Raw genomic sequence first — 18,318 nt, 5'->3', positions numbered from 1 at the left:
TTTTATTACGCATTAAAGTTGACAAATTTCTTCCAAATGATTTTAAAACCGAAGACATTAACCCTTTGTCACATAATTTTTATTAAATATATTTTCATACCTTATTTATTATTTTGTATCAATTTAGGTCAAAACATTATAAGAGTTTGCTCTTTTTTGCAGTTATTTAGGTAAAAGAGAAACAGTATTCATCATTGAAATTTCGTTAATTTGCAAAATCAATTATTGATAAATTTTTGAATATGAATGAAAAGAAAAAATTTCAAACTACGTTATTTGCGTTTTATATTTTAGCACAAATATAATTCCGATAATCTGACAGGTTTTTTTAGTAACTGTTAGATTGTTTTTAATAATTAAAAAGTACCAACATTTATTTCTGCTTGTAATTAGAGTGTCAGGAAAAAAATACATAAAAGGGACACCCATGTCCTATCTGCGTCAAAAAAGTTAACCTTTACATCATTATTTATAGAAAATATTTTTCGGATGAATTACACGAAAAAATCTACTATGAGTTTCGTTCTAATTTATATTCCAACCACGTTTTTATTTCGCGCTATCACTCAATCTTACTTATGAAATTATTGTTTTACTTTTAAAGGGATTTTTCCAGGTTGTGCATTTATTGAAGGAATGTTATCGGAAAAAAATATTCACAATATTCTTAAATGCAAGTTATCATTTTTTTATGAACCTATGAGGCTGTCAAGCCTGATATATTCCGCTGCAGAACGTTTTTCAAAAAACGTTTTGGCTTAACGGTTTGTGAAACTATGGTACAATGGGATTTATAAATTCTGCTGGATCAATTTGTATTAAAAAATGCTATTATTTGCATCAATACTGATTTTAATGTCGAATTTTGTTTTTATTTAAATCAACGTTATAAAAGGTTAAAAGCAACAAAAAAAAATTTTGCTACAGTTTTTCTGCAGAGCTATAAAAAAGAATTTCTCGCTTTTTGTTTCTGAAGTTTTTTTTTAATTCTAATAACTCACTGTCAAATAAAAATTGGTTCAGACGGTTCAAATTCGAGACAAAAATAGATGTCAAGCTGACTGGTTTTTATTAGTCGGAGAATTTAGAGGACAGGAAATAGAAAGTTGTATTTGTCTCCGAATGTTGGCAGCAGTGGTGAGAAAGAAAAATTTGTCTTGTAAGCTGAAAAGGGGTTTCAACCTGCATCATAGAGTTGAAAGAACAGAGGTTCATTAACCGAATGGCTGAAGATGAGGATTTATTCCCTCAAACAAAAGTTTTTATACCGTTTCTGACCCTGTGTTGATGAAAAATATAACACTTTGTTTCTTTCTAATTTTAGTTCTCTCATCTATCTAGAAAAAGTACATGAACTGCATATGTAGTAAAGCAAGTATGCTTCACTACATATATATATATATACTATATATATTTGCGATTATATTTAAATATTTACTTGTGCAAATTTTCTTGACTTTATTTTTAATAAGAATTTTGAAATGCACAATAACGGTGGTGATTACGGAATATTTTGTTTATTTATAGTTTATTTAACACTCCCTTCTTATCTTGTTTCAATTTGATATAAACTGAAGATTAAATTTCGAATTCAGTGTTTTCTTTACCAACCTGTGTTTGGTTTCAGTAGAATAATTTCTATGTTGTATGGGAACAAGATTTATAAAAGTTAAGTAATCAAACATAAGAAGAAAGAATAAGAAAGGAGATAAGCAGAATACTCCTTTTCCTCATAGTTATTTTTCTTATCTCCTTTAATATGTTTTATTATCTAGTTCAAGCTCATTTCTTTGTTGTAACTTGTTTATAATTTTCACATACATATACGTGTTTCATTCTTTTATTCAGTGTTTTGATACTAAGAAGGATTTTTGTTTTTAAACTGATCGAAAACAAAATTTCGGACTTTCAACTTAAAAAAACAACAGCATAAAACAAGATTTCAGAAATAAGGTAATCAAATAAAAGAAGGGAGTTAAGTACTCCACTTTTACTTGCAGTCATTTTTCCTATCTCCGTTCTTTTGTTTGATTATCTTTTTCAAGTCCATTTCCATACCCTATTAGAGTATTCCTTTTTTTTCTTCTCTATTTGTAACTTGTTTGCAATTTTCTCCCGCATGTCTATGTTTTTCTCCTTTAGCTGTATTATGAAAATGAAGTTTTTTTAGTACAGAGTCGAATTCTGTTTACATACTTTTCATGCCGTTTAGCTTTATTCCTATCTGTTTCAATATTAACACTTTCTTTATTTTCACATGATTTTAAAATAAACATCTAATTTTGGACATATGAGTATATTGTTTAATTTTTCTCATTTACATAAAAACGCTAAAGAAAATTATCATATTTCATAAATGGTGTACAGAGAGAGTAACTATTGACATTATTGAAAAAAATATTCGATCCAATGCTGTTGCCAACAAAATCCATTCTTCTTTAATTGAAATCCTTTCCGTAGTTGTGAAATCTTCGTTAAGCTTCATTTGATCGAGGATCACTTTATCTTCCGAAAATGGAGATCTCAATAACAGATATTTTCCTAGTCGACCCGTTAAGATTTCAATAACAGTTATTGGTGGATTGGATGTTGTCGACCAAGTTGCAACTTTATGAACTACGAAAACTTGTAGAAGAACTGTTATGATTCCAATATACATCGTCGACTGCAGAAATGAAACTATAAAAATGAACATAATATTTAAGAAGTAAGAACAATAAAAAATGGTTCTTGTTCAAAGTTTTTTTTTAATCCAACAACAATAAGCTATTCATTTTTTAAAAAAAAAAAACCCCGACTCGTGTGTAAGATGCATCACAATTCACGCAAGAGGTTTTTTTAATGCAAAATATGCTGCCAAAGAAGAGGATTCAACAGGATATCTAACAGTTAAGGGCCTTTAAAAATGATGCTACGAAAGAATTATGCATTTTCATCGTTGAGCAATGTTGAATCTTTCTATGGTCATGTAATTTCTCATTTTGAGGATTAAAATTGCCCGACATATCACATGATTTAAAGACGCAGGCGTTTTTAAAGAACCTATTTTAGGTCTAAGGTTTATGCCAAGGGCCATGCATTGGGATCGGATTAGGATTCACCCATGCATTGAAGGAGGATATCAAAATCAGTGATTTCCATCTACATTTATACAAAATGGTCACTAGCGACTAAGAAGTGCGGAGACTAATGAGTGCATTAAAACACGGACGACATTTAACCTATATGTTATATGTTCATGCACAATCTTATAATGATTTAATTATGTAAGTAAAGCATTTTCACAGCTCAGGGGATAGAACTCTCGCTTCCCAATTAGGTGATTTGAGTTCGATTTCCAGCGCTGGCTGGTCGAAACAAATTCCTCACACTACTCGCACCGACCACAGTGCTGATGTAAAATATCTTCAATGGTAGACGGATCATGGGTTAGAGTCCCCTTGCTCTCAGGCTAACCGTATGAGGTCTTCGTGATTTTTCTCTCCGTGTTACTCAAGTGTTGATTAGTTCCATCAAAAAGCCGACGAAGGCAAATTTCCGAATGTCAATTTAGCGTTTTGTCAATTCAGAAGCGAATCAATCAGGTTTGATATACACGCTTGGTGCCACTTACAGGCAACAATTAAAACTTATTCAAATCACATTGTTAGGCAGAATCACTTCACCTCTTCTCGAGTTACAAGTACCCAATTCTAAAAAACTGATAAATCCTTCTCCCGTTTTACACTCAATGACTTACGTTATGAATTTTTTTTGGTCACAAATCGTTTTTTTTAGTATATTTCTATACAAAATGGTTGTTAAGGTTACCTCCACGCAAGACTCCCAAAGGATTTCTAGTACTGCTGATGACGTACACCAAAAGAACACTCAGGACTGTAAACAGAAGAGGATTCAAAATATATTTCATATTGTGTTGATTTGGCAACCAGTATGTAGCTAGAGTAAGAATCATTATTAGAATGCACGGTATTCTGGTAGCTTCAATTTGTGGCAATGGTCGGCGCTTCAGGGGAAGGTGGTAGGTCAGGCTCACGTATGGTGAAATGCAACATTCATAATACCAAGTCTCGTTCGTCATTTCAATTTCTGAGACTAAAAGCTCCCATCTAAAATTAATAAGTAAGAGTACCTTAAAATAAAAATGCTAAAAGTACATAAAAGATAAATCATAATAGAGTTTTAGCAATAACCTCTCGAGACTTAGAGTTAAATATATAGTAAAAAACTATAACTGTAAAAATACTGACCAACTCCCGTCGTTGCTTTTTATTCTTCATCGTTTTTTTCTTCTTAAAAGTCGATAAAAAAAGACCATTTTGCTTATAAAATGTGTAATTATTGTAATTTTATGTAAGCACATATGTTAATCGTAACAAACTGAACGGATACCCATATTTAAAAAAATTATTTGAAAATAATCAATTAGAAAAGAAATATTCTAACTTAGGACACAGAATATGCAATACAATAAGAAGTAATTAATGAGGAGTGAAGTTTACTCTTTAACAGTATATAACGATTATCTTATAGAACATTTTTAAAGCAAAAAAAGGAAAAAGGAAGCACTTACAATTGGAATAACTTCCGATCCAATTGGAATGTCCTTAAAAAATCATGTTAAGCTCAAAAACAAAAATAGCCCTTTCAACACGTGAATTTTAACTCCACAGTTCCAATTCAGTAGGATGCAGATTGTTCCTCAGGTTATTATTTATTACAAGTTTTACAGATAATAATTTTCGAATATTATTTCTTATTCCATCACCTTCCCTTTTTATATTTCTATACATTATTGTAACTTCAAATATAGTCTTATAGCTTTTGTGCAACAGAGCAAAATGTAATGTTATGTTGAACACCCATGACAACAAAGGCGACAGCTACTCCTACGATTTTATAACAAAAAGAGAAACATTAGTAGACTGTTTTTTCAAAATTTTTATTATTATTAAGTAGAATGAAAAATCACAGGAACATTTTTACCCTTGATGAATATTCTCAAAATGCTCTAAATACATTTGATGTCCTTGGTTTAGCATGACAGTCCATCCATCTATGCTCCAAGATCCTAATTCTATTGTGCATATTAATATATCATTGGGGTATTCTGTTTGGGTTAATGAAGTGCATGAAGTGATTGTCTTCAATTTCGGTATCCAGTATACGTAGCCATAAGGGTAGACTTGAAGTGGGACATCATATGTGGCATCCACTGCGGAGCTCAGACTAGATTTAAAAAAAGAACACAGATCTTTTAAGGATAAAAAAAGTATAAAAAAGGGATAACATAGTTGTTAATATATTATTTATATTATTCAAAAAATGCATAATCAGTAAAAAATTGTTTTCAATACTTAAAATGCATACTTTTATTCCCTCAACAGCCCGCTGTAGGACAGGGGGGTCATGCAGGTTAAAGCTCTGCAATTTTGAGACCAACACGGCATAATTGTGAGAATGTGGTCAGTATTGCACTTTCCAGACAAGCTGGTATCCTGAAACTGGGTGGGTGCCACTGGGTATCAAACCCCCGTCCTTTTCAATGACAGTTCAGTTCGATTGAGTGGCCAGTTGTGAGGTCTTTTACAATATAGGGATTTCGGATGCTGATATAAAATATTAAAAAAATTTATATTCAGCCGAAATTTAGGAAAAGTTTTACATACCTGTTTAGAACAGAGATATCAGGTACCCAAAGCATATCTTTTGGTATCTGTAGATGATCATTGTAAAAAGTATCATTCCATTGTAATCGTACGTCTAGCCAAGACTAAAATAAAATACATGTGCAGTAAAAAAAAAGAAATAGAACTCCATGAAAAACTTTTCGATCAATTTTTTTTAATGAAATTGAAATCAACAAAGCTTTTAAAATAGAGCTTGCTAACATGCCACAAATGAGATGCTGAACATCTCATTGAACATCTCATTTCATCTCACCAATGACATGTTAGTTAACTCATTATAGGGCCATGTTATGTTATGCTAATGTTATGTTAATGTTATATTAAAATATTTTTGAATTTAAGATTGGTTCAAAAAATAAAAATTCAATTAGCTTGTTACCTGAAATGAATTTGATTTTTATGAAACTTTTTTTGGTGGGAAAGTGGGAGAATTTTCAAAATTTTATCTACTGTAAAAGAATTGACCCTAAACTTGAACTTCTGTACTTGTAAATAACCAAATTTATAAATTCTTTGTTCATGAATGAACGAACGCAAGAGTCAAATGAAGCATAAAACACAAGACTTGGCGTCTCTTTTTGATCGAATTCTAAACTTAACTGTTACCCACGTATATGTGAACCAATTCCAGAATCTTTTTTTTCCCTCTGAAGTTATTAGAAGATGTAGTAAAACGGCTTCCCATCGACATTTAATAATTAATGTAGTTGGTGGAAAGCATACTTCACACAGTCTTATAAATTATTTTTTTTTAAAAAATGCAGGATGTTCTGTATTGACTGCCCTTAATATATAATTTGGGAATTTTTTATTAAAAGAAATTTAGTAAAAAATACTAACTTTAAAAAATATGATTGAAATAATTAGCAAAAGCATTTTTGATTTGAAAGAGAATAAAAAATAAGTTTAAAAGATTTTAAGAGGTATAAAAATTTAATGAAATGGACTGCTTTAAATGTTTCTTTGAAATTGTGAAATCGATCCACGATGCGTCAGGAAAGTTGAAATTTCCGTGTATTTCTTTCCAAATCAAATAATAATCTCTTGAAATTTTCATTTCTATAAGTCAAATTAATATCTAGAAATTTTGATTAATTTTCACTAACATAAAAAAGATTAAAGAAATGTTTTTCTAATTGATTTTTTTAAACAGCCTAATCAAATNACAGTTTAACGAGGACCGACACCGCACACCCTCGGTCCCTACGCAGACTGATCCAAGTGGTCACCCACCCGCACACTGACCGTAGCCAGTGATGCTTGACTTCGGTGATCTGCTGGGAACCGTGACTTAACGATCAGTCCACTGCGGGACTGATTAAAGAAATATTTTTCTAATTGATTTTTTTTAAACAGCCTAATCAAATGGTACGAATAAATTTTAAAATGTTGAGGAATGATTTTTGGAATCTTTGTACAAACTGTTTATATAAAGAGTGGCAAATGGGACTTAATTATGCATTACGTAGTCTAATTAATACTTCAAAAATGTTTATATATAGTCTTGCAAATAAATATTTGACTAAAAGCGCTGTTAGATTCTGACCAATCAATAATGAAGAGCAAAAAATCAACCATCAAAAACCTGTTTATTTGCCAAGTTGGTATTGAAATGTTTTCTGCTTTGTTACGAACTCCCTTTCAGCTTCATCCTCAAATGAACTAATTTAAGATGATTTTAAACCCTCCGTTGATCTGATTAAACCACGTTTTATTATATTTTTATCTTTTTACTCATTTAAATATTAAATTCATACCTATAATTTAAATATTGTGTCTTCAATTTTTTAATGTTATGAACAGAGAATAAAAAAAAAAGGCGTCCATGCTCAACAGATTTTGCGCTTTCAATTTAAAGGAATTAGTATTGAATAGCTCAAAAGAGAAAATTTCAGCACTTTTTTACTATTTCAGTACGCAAATATGTATTTATTTATAACATACAATGCTTGAATCACTATTTTTTTCCCTATCAATGACATTTGGTACTTTTTTTTAAAATTGAAACCATATGCACTGTTGCGCATGTACGACATCTTTGTTTTACATTTCGCCCAGTGTATTACCGATTATGGAACTCTAAACACCACAGGTTATTTTATGTGCAACAGATCAATACTTTTGGTAAATAAATACGCGTGCCAAGTTTAAGCGATTTCCTAACTCATCACCCTTTCCCACTCAGTTGCCATTGTTTCTCAAAATCTTGCTCTTTCCCCACGCAACTATGTTTCAACTTCTTACGGGAATGTACTTCCGTAGGAAAGAAAGCGAGATTTCCCGAAACCATTGCAAAAGAGTAAGGAAAAGTGTGGAGACTGGGAAAACCACGTGACTTTGAGACGTCTTTTCTATGTAAAAAGAGCATAAAGTCGGTCGATAAGAGCATCCTCTTGTATACAACTTACCATCCATACCATTGAATCAAAAACCAATAACCCTTTTTCTTCATCCTGTGAAAAAGTAAAATAAGCAATAAATTTTATTCAAATTTAGTTTATTTAACAAAATAAAACTGATTAAAAAATAGTTTCTGTAAAAAAAGGGGGAAAAAAACATTTTTAATTTGTCAGTATTTTTATTTATTTATTTATTTATTTATTTATTTGAAATCTCGAAAAAGTATGAATGGAATGCTATTGAAAAAAAGTATGACTGTTTATGCAATAAAATAAATTATACATTATCGTCTTTCTAAAAAAATGGAACGGCTGGATTGATATTACTCTAAATATATATTTTTTAATTTTACATTTAAAGGAGGATGATTCTAAGTGCAGATTAATAAATTGACGAGGAGAGGAAATGAAATTAAGAAGAAAAAAATAGGTTTATGATGTTTTTCACACTATTTACCACATAGGGGAGGATTACAATAATGCGTGTTCAGCTCTTAGACTTATCAAGAACAATTCTATTTTTCAAGTAAAGAATGCGTTAAAAACTTGTTTAGAAAATTTATAATCACTTGATAGGTGCACTTAAGCCCTTCAAGTTTTTTTGTGTTTATAATATTAAAACAAATCGTAACTTAGTTTAAGGAAAACAAAATATAAGTTAATGAATTATAAATTGAATTAAGGTTATTAAAAGAAGGATTATTTATTACAGTATCTCTAATTGTCAACCGGAGAGTGGATCACAAAGTATAGCAAGGAGAAAATATCATATTAACTGAATTTGTTGGAACTTTAGCAGTTCCATGAATAAAGAATGTTGATTAGAACGTTCCAAACACATACAAAGGAAAAAATTCGTGCTCCCAAGATCGCCAAAGGAAATTTCTTGTTGTCATACTATCACTCATTCGATATTTTATTTAAGCAAATTTAAAAATTGTTTAATTTCTAAGCTTGCGTTAGTGATGACGAAATTGCAATAAAATCATATTATAAACCGCAGTGGTATGGTATAAAAGTAAAGTGGTCTCATAAAGGAAGCAGAACTGAGAACCTTACAAGATGGATGCGGAAAAAAAGCTCCGGATTCAGAGCTGAGAATCTCACAATAAAAGTCGGACGCGATAAAGATTTACCATCAGGTTAAAATCTAAATAACAGGATAAAATTTTGGAATCACCGGTAAGAATTTTTCAATGCATGCGATATAAAAGCTCCAGAATCTGGTAAGAATCTCATAAACAGATTCTTTCGGATTGTAAATTTAGAAGCACTTTATGTTATTTTATTCAGCAACTGTCGTTGAATAACCAATCCAATTTCTCGGGTTTACGATCAACATTGTTCAGCTCCATAGCTTTGTAATTTTGAACCCAATCCAGAAGACAAGGGAATTCCCGGATCAAGTATTTTCAGAAATTTGCTTTCGTGGAGGACTTTTTGATGGAACTAACCCGCATTTGCGTTACATGGAGAGGAAAACCACGAAAGCCTCCCATGGATAGCCTGATTGCAAGACTATTCTTACCCATAATCCGTTTACCACTGAGAATATTTTTTTCTCCTCATCGGAACGTAAACGTTCGATATAAAATGAATGCGAGTTACTTTATGTAAGTAAAGCCTTCTAACAGACGTGGTGGCTCAGGGGATAGAGGGTTCTCCTTTCAATGAAGTGTACCGGGTTTGAATCTCAGGGATGACTGCTCGATACGAATTCCACACCCGACTCGCAACGATCAGAACTGTATGTCACAGGGATGCTGTAAAATATCCTCAGCTGTTGACGGATTATGGATTAGAGTCCCCCTGCTGTCAGGATAATCGTGGGTGGGTTTTGAGGTTTCCCTCACCATGTAACGCAAATGGGGGTTAGTTCCATCAAAAAGTCCTCCTCGAAGGCAAATTTCTGAAAATACTTGATCCAGGAGTTCCCTTGTCTTCTGGATTGGGTTCAAAATTACAAGGCTACAGAGCTGAACATTTGTAGTCGTAAACCCGAAATTGGGTCGGCTGTTCAACGATGGTTATCAAATCAAATGAGTACGAGAATAAATTCGAAATCAGTAATTGTGGAACTTGCAGGTCAAACTATTATTTTTACAAAATCACACAAGGTCAATAGGAAAAAGATTTAATCTTTCAGCATGCCCTATTTTGTCAGTTCGAGATCCGTTATTATTGCATTAATATGCATCATTATTTGATTATTATTCCATTATTATTCATAATTATTAAATTACTATTCATTGTTATCCCATTTCAATTTTTCACTCAAAATAAAAATTTTGTTTGTGAGTTGTTTTTGCGCATTTTTTTTCCTTCCTAAATTCTCGAATCATTTTTTTAAAAGTTCTGTAATTTACATATTATTTAATACTTACCACGTCGTTAACATATATAGGAATAAAAGTGATATACACTTGTGTAACGTTGAATTTTTCTTGGAATTCATCTATTGTTGGTCTGATCGATTTATCATAATCCTTAAATATTTTATCTTTCACTGCTTGCATTTTTTCTGTAGAATCCATCCGAAAACCTTCGTCTTCCGTTTGAGCTGCACAACATGCTGAAATAGATTCCTTTCAATTTTTTTGTTTTTTTGTTAAATGCATACATTTAAAAAGAAAAATATTTTGCTGATGCAGCTTTTACTTGTTAGTTATTATAAGCTTATTCATGTGCTTTTGCTTAGCTAATACTTTAAAAATGAAATCCTCTTTTTTTTGGTTTTAATTTTATCATAATTATTTTAATTATTTAAGTTTTTATAATTTATTTCTTAAATTTTTTTTAAGAATTAATTTTTTGAAGAATTAGTGTAAACCATGATGCTTCATATGCTGTTTTCAAAATATAAATTTTGGTGTGTAGTTGCCACCATTCTTGGTGTTGAGGTAAACTACAATTTTTATAGTGCATACATTATTTGCTTTTTCACTGTTATAGTTGTATTTATTTATTTCTTCCTTTTTTGTTTGTTTGTTTACAGACAAAACACATTTTCCTGCATATTAAGAATCAATTCATGGTAAATCAAATTTTGGCTTCATTGCAAAACCATTTTGTTTAAAAAACAATTGCACTCATTTTTATAAGCAATTGTTATTTTATAAATTTCGCACAATTGTTTGCACGATGACTACAGATCTGTGATTAATAATATTAATAAATAATAATAATAATATAACATAATTTATTAATATATTATAATTAATATTAATATAGATAATATTAATATAAATAATATTAATATAATTATTGTTAATATTAATAATAATATTAATTAATAACTATACACCAAACTTTCTTATTGTGTAAGTAAACCAGCCATAATTTGTTTGTCTGTTGAAGTTATGAATTTTTTTTAGCATTCAAAACTTTATAGTCTATTCTAATCTTACAAAAAATCACATTTTCTATAATTTAAATTTTAACGCTTTCGTTACGAGCGCCATATTTTTCCAGCATACCGACCATGCCCTAAAACGCCGGAATTAGAAGTACATGCAGGGCAGAAAATGGTCTGCCTTGATTTAAAATTTATCAAACTAAATTAAATTACAAAGAATATTTTTGAATTTTTCTAAATTGAATTTTATTAATATACTAAAAAAATCTCGAAATCTATTGTTATGTAACACTTAAATAAGAAAATCCTAACATCAGCTTATCGATGATTATAGTGTTATCGACGTACTCTCATTATAGTGTTCTCTTAAAGGAGAATGTGAATTCGACCTATTTTTCAGACAGTTATTTTATTGTGTGCGCATTGAATAATTGCATAACCGTATATGGAAATTACAAACATAGAACTAAAACATGAATAATTACAAGAGTTTTGAATAAGTGTTACTTTTTTTTTGCTCGAGAAGTTAAAAGGAAATAATTTTTAAAAAATTCTCAAAAGTCAGTAGAAGTCTTACAACATGTCTAAGGAAACTCTTCCTGCAAAAAAAGGAAATAATGAAAAGAAAATAATGAAAAAGAAAAAAAACGAAGAAAATATGAAATGTAATCCAAACAGGTAATTTTAACAACAATGTAATAGACTAAACACATTTTAAAATAGTTTTCAAATTGCGTCATTTATGCAATATTCAACTAATAGGATGATATATCTCCCCCCCCCCATATTTAAGTTTCATCAATTCTATTTATTTATTAATTTATATTTTATCACTTATATTTATCGAAATTTATAATTTACTGTTAAATACAAACAGTAATGATTAAAAAAGGGCTTAAATAGAAAATAATCACTTCCAAACTGCTATCCTCTAATTTTATAATAAATAACATGTCTTTGGAGACGAAAGTTAAGCGTATTATATCTCATAATTAAAAATAGAATTAAGAATGAAATAAAAAATTTTACTTACCGATAAAAATTATTAAAACGATTCGATGAAAGTACTTTATTTGATCAAATTTATCTATTTCCATGGTTAAACAGCAACAACAACAACAATAATAATAAATTGTATCTCCGAGCAGCTAGTTTCGTAACTTTACTTCGAGAAAATTTCTCTCCTACGAAAAAAAAAGAAAAAACATTACTTTTGCTGTTATTGTATCATGTTTCGTTTCAAACCTTGTTTTTTTATTGACGTATGTTTCTGTAAGAAACAGCCAACGGAACACTAAAAGTAGTCGCTTTACTTTTGAAAAACATTTCAAAGAAACAATTTTAAAACAGAGTTTTCTACGGAATTTTGTCCCATCTCTTTTTTTCTTTCTTTCTCCCATTTATCTACTCTTCCATAGAAAAAAATAGCAAACTGTAATAATTTTATTTTATTTTATAAACGGTGTTGAACAGCTGGCTAATTTTCGAGTTTACGACTATCAATGTTTGTAATTTCGAACTCAAGCCAGAAGACAAGGGGACTCCTGCTTCAAACATTAGGGCAAATTAGCCTTCATGAAGGACTTATTGATGCAACTATCCGTTATATTAAGAGGTAGACGACGTCCCACGGAGAAGGGATTCGAATCCATTATCGGTCAACCACCACTTTCACGTCAGCACTGCAGCATCAAAGCAGAAACCCCCAGACATCGCTGAGATTCGAACCTTGGTTTCATCTCATTGAGCAGCGAGCGCTTCATACCAAAAAGTACACGTTCCTCAAACCCTTGCTAACGTTTCTGAATCCTATAATTGGATGCATTTACTGTAATCACTACCGTTAATGTACAGAGTTCATACATAAAATGATGAAACGGATTTTATACATTCAAATGTTTAAAATTATTACATGAATTAAAGTAGATTAAATATGAAAATGGAATACAAACATCAATACCTGTTTGAAGCCAGTGATAAATAGAAAGGAGTTGAAAGACATTTTTTAGACACTCCGGAATGGTTCATCAAGAGGTTTTTGTACATTTCACCCTACTTTCTATGCTCAAAAGATTTCGCTAGTTTCTGTTGTTGTTGTTTTAATACTTCTCTTGAATAATTATTTACGATCCATGAGACTTCCTTTTTCAATAATCCCGCTTTGCTCTATAGCGATTCGCTAAACTAGAGTTATGATTCTTTCTACACTTTTTTTAACCTCTTGTGTAAGTATTGCTTTGTTGGACTTTTAAACTTTATTTTAAACGCAGTGATTACGGAGCACTTCGTAAACGGAACTCTTAGAAAAAAAGGTTAAAACAAATGAAAGCACTTCAAATATTCGTTATGTGTAATTTTATTTTCAAAATTTGCATCAAGTTTTTTAAAACTTTTTTGCTTCTGTTAAACATTTGACGTTTTTGCATTAAAATTTAACATACACTTCTAATTTCCCTTTTTCAAGCATTTAAAGATATATTTTACTGCTGTGGCAGATTTAAGCTTAACAATTAGAAGCCTCAAAACATTTTGTAGCTAAAGAAAATTGTTGACACTTAAAGAAAATTGACTCTTTATAGAAAATTGTTGACATTTCAGGAAGAAGTAAAGGAAAAAAAAAAACACTTTTTGTTAAGTAACAACTGTTTCTTCGGAATATTCTTAAGACCTCACTGATTTCATTAGTGTTGTCGGCAAAATTATTATATGGTTTGGGAACAAAATGAGGTGAGAAAATAAATTTGAGTGAAAATTCTCAAAATAAACTTCTTTACAACTCTCAGCATATGCTTGAATATTACTTAACAGAACTTTTCTTCGAATGACTAAAATACTCATTTAACCTCGTACTTTTCTGTTATTGTTTAGTTTTAAAAAAATGTGTCAGTTGAGTCTTTAAAATTTCGAAACAAACTATGCATGTTTTATTTTCACTGAAAAATTATTTCCTTTTTCAGACCTTAATTTTTTTTAAAATTTATAACATTATTCATTTTTAACCGGTCTTTTAAATAATGCAACTATCAATTATTCCTTTTTTCAATTCAAGTTATTCCGCATATTTTCGTTGAGTCAATGACGAAAAATGTTTAAAGTTTTTGAGATTTAACTCATATTTTTTAGTAAGACAAATAATTCTCTTAATGGAGCAAAAATTATGCTTTGTGTTCTAAATTTAAACATGAGATAAGTTTTTATTTCACCTGGAACTTAAGGAGATGCGAATTTTTTTTTCTTTGTCATCATTCTGTCATGCTTTTTGTTTTCTAATTTTAAAACGATCTATCTCAAAATATTTTAACAATTAACTGCATAAAATTTGGAATATCTTCATTTTCTTTTTCACTTTGATTTGCTTTCGGGAAATAAATAAAACATTTTTAAGTTTTGTTTTATAATTTCATATAATATAAGAAAATATGTCATTCTTATTTTAGAAATGTTTATACTTAATAGAATAAAATTGTGAACACTGTTTTTATTTTATTTTATAACCGGCGTTAAACAGCCTACCCAATTTTGAGTTTACGAGTATCAATGACTGCATATGAAATTTTACATATTTTATATCAGTTTCCGAAATCTCTATAGTTGATGATTCCTCAACAGGCCTGTCAAACAATAGAAATTGTTTAGCGCGTGTTATTTAATAATACGAAAAATAAGAAAAAAGTGGGAACAATGCATATTATTTTCTTAGAACAGGCTAACTATTTTGGGTTTACGATGTTCAACTCAGTAGCCTTGTAATCTTAAACCCAATCAAGAAGACAAGGGAAGTCCTGGATCAAGTATTGGGACAAACAAGCATTCATGGCGATGGAACTAACCCCCATATGCACAATACATTTTCATGCATAATACTTTTTTTCTAAATAATACTACATTTTTTATGAATTAAAATGTAATATTATTCGCTCATTAATTTGAAGAAAAAAATTCGTTTTAATCTTCGTATTCAAAAATTAATACTAATGCCGAATAAAAAATAAAATATATGATGAGGATTTTAAATTGCATAACTCTACGTACGTTAATAGCAGTAAAATTCTAGGTGGACAGAGAGCTATTCAAAAGTATAATTTGTGCTCCTAGTTGGAATTCCAATCATAGGTAGAAGTTTTCTTCTGCTAAAATCATTCAATATTGCTATTCATTTACCGATCTTGATTTTTCGAGAATCATTTCATACTTTAAAAAATTCTAATGATTTAGTTAATGATTTTTCCCACTGCTTCCCATATTTGGAAATCTATTCTATTTTAATTTTCAGCACCCTGGTATCCCCGCCAAGCTCTCCCCTTTTTATTGCATTTTTCAAACTGGTACCTACTGTTATTTATCCCTATTGTTTGAACTACTTTATTCTTGTTTGTTTCCTTACTTCTCTACTAAATATTTAATATTTTTTATATATCATTTGGTTAATGAGGAAAGCTCTTGTTTATGGAACTTAAACTTCTCATACAACAAAATAAATAAATACAAGAAAACACGAAGAAAGTTAAGAAAAACAATAAGTTTCATTTATTGCGCATAAGCTGCAAGTAAACGGAACTCATTAGTTAAGTTCAAAATGAAGCTAAAACAAAGGAAAATTATTGGCATATGAGAAAGGGTGGGTGGGAAATAATAATGAAAAAAAAAAACAAACAAACAGCTGATTAAAAAGAAAAGATCTTTTTTTAAATATTTTTTTTTTAATCAGTTGTTTGTTATTTTTTTTCTCATTATTATTTCCCCCCCCCTTTTTCATATGTCTATAATTTTCCTTTGTTTTATCTTCATTTTGAACTTACTAAGTTTGATTTCCTTTTACATTTTTCTTTTATTTCATGATTTTTTACTACATTAGGTTTTTGCGATATCGACACATATAAAGAATAATTTTTATCTTAGGATAATTATTCTTTATTCAGAAATATCGCATTATTTATGGCAATTAGATGTGTCTTGACAACGACTATTTGCCTTTACCATTCTTGTTTCTCTACCATTTAGTTTTTTATTTTTATTTTATTCATGTTTTTCATGTTAATTTGTGTTTATATATATATATATATATATACTCCCACAGGGTTATATCCGCAAGAAAGCGTGCTTTCTAATATTCTATTAATATAGCAAAATTTATCAATGCAATAGTGTGAAGAGTACCAAAAAATAGAAGCAAAAAATGTGAAATAAAACAAATAAAGAAATAAAACTTCAAAAAAATGCAGAATAAAGCCCAAAATTATAAATATATAGAGCAAGCAGCGAATTAATGTGTACTGTGGGCAAAATAAGAAACAAATGACCATCCTAAAGCACTTTTGGTCTAATGATCGGATCTTCGTATTTTTGAGCTTATTCTTAACGTTAAGGGGGAGTGACCTCAAATAGGACCTTAATGTCTCGAAGGGGTGCTAATTAATTAGTGCAGACGATATTTNATTTTTTTTTACTTGCAATACGACGTTAACATTACATAATATTAATGCTTTAGGTGATTCAGTTTTTTTTTGTTGCCTGCTATAATATTTGTAACCTGTTGAGTGCGGATAAAAAAGTCCATTACTATATAAGTTGCTATGGCTTATTTACTAAAAAGTCTTGGCCTTTTTAGGCAAATAGAAAAACAAACTTTTCTAACATTCTAACTTTTCGTAGCCGTTATATAAGCTTAAAATTAATATTGATCTAGTTTGTTTTTAGTTATTGCTTAAAAATATTACTAAAGAGAGTTACATTTTAATACATTTGTGATGTTGCTCACATCACATTGTTGCTCACATCACCTTTTTATTTTTGATGATTTCCTTTGCGCTAACTGTAACCGAACCTGTCCTCAGATCCGCTCGCGTGTTCACTCCATGATTTGATTTCTTAAAAAGAAGGTGAGTCCTTTGTAATTTTTTTTCTCGTTTCTTTCTTTGTTGGGATTTTTCTATGCGGGATGTCTGGGATTTATGTTCTCTTTACGAGGATTAATACAATTCTAATATGTAACTAATTCTTTTTTATTTATTGTTGATTTCAGTAAGTTTAAATTGATTTGGATCCCAGACATGCAGCACTTGGAGAGAGCAGGTGGGATCATGCTGGCGTCTCCACTCCGTTGGCGCACTCCGCGATCTCAGTAGATTTTAAAATAAAACAAAGATGTATGCAATAAGGGATCGATTATTTAGAGAATCTGCAAGTTAATTTAATTGCCACCAATCTCCTGATTGAGAAATACTGGCATTCTGGAAATCTCCAAATCTGAAGATTTTTTCAAGAATAAATAAAAATTGGACTGAGTCAAGGATAGTGTGATTATTTCATTGGAGTAATTTCACTTTGGGCGCAGACCAAATAAAACAATTCTGGGATGGGATGAACTTGATCCGTCAACCCTGGTAGATCCCTGATAACTTCTTACCTGAACAACAGTTTCCTACATAATTTTCTTGATTCAGTAGAACTCTTTTACTGACAATATATTAAATTATTTATAAACTACGAACACAAAAATATGTATAGTTCATAACTATCAGAATTTACTTAGTATTGAGAATTATGTATGTATGTATATATATATATATATATACATATATATGCTTAATTTGCTTTATTTTTTTAAGAAGGAGTTTCCCGACTAAAATACATTGAATAATTAGAAGTGAGCCTTCACTCAGATTTCGCAATAGAAAAAAAAAGTCTTTCTCATTAGTTACACCCTTACTTCTTTTTCTAGCAGAATCATTGCTTTATCATAACTTTACCGATTGAAAGCACAGAGTAAGAATGTGCTTTACAAAAAAATTTAGGGCTGGGAAGAAAAATTGCGGCAAACAATTTTTAATATAACTGTATAAAAAATAAATAAATTAACAATATATAAGTGCTT

The 18,318-nt window shown here is 30.1% G+C and overlaps 2 protein-coding genes across 2 annotated transcripts in view; one reads left to right on the top strand and one right to left on the bottom strand.

Moving 5' to 3' along the window:
• The window catches only part of LOC107455789 (FH1/FH2 domain-containing protein 3), a 137,893-nt gene that overhangs the window by 35,601 nt on the left and 83,974 nt on the right, over positions 1 to 18,318 (top strand). The window lies entirely within an intron of this gene.
• LOC107455794 (neuronal acetylcholine receptor subunit alpha-2-like) lies at positions 2,281 to 12,716 on the bottom strand. Its single transcript, XM_016073504.4, has 7 exons — positions 12,478 to 12,716; positions 10,474 to 10,661; positions 8,099 to 8,143; positions 5,670 to 5,773; positions 4,987 to 5,229; positions 3,811 to 4,109; positions 2,281 to 2,679 (listed from the first exon to the last, which is right to left on the bottom strand). The coding sequence occupies exons 1-7, from the start codon at positions 12,539 to 12,541 to the stop codon at positions 2,351 to 2,353; spliced, it is 1,272 nt and encodes a 423-aa protein (XP_015928990.2). The 5' UTR covers positions 12,542 to 12,716; the 3' UTR covers positions 2,281 to 2,350.

This window comes from Parasteatoda tepidariorum, chromosome 1, assembly GCF_043381705.1.
Source record: "Parasteatoda tepidariorum isolate YZ-2023 chromosome 1, CAS_Ptep_4.0, whole genome shotgun sequence".
Lineage (NCBI taxonomy): Eukaryota > Metazoa > Arthropoda > Arachnida > Araneae > Theridiidae > Parasteatoda > Parasteatoda tepidariorum.
The sequence above is the reverse complement of the archived record's forward strand: the minus strand, read 5'-3'. Positions and strand labels throughout refer to the sequence as shown.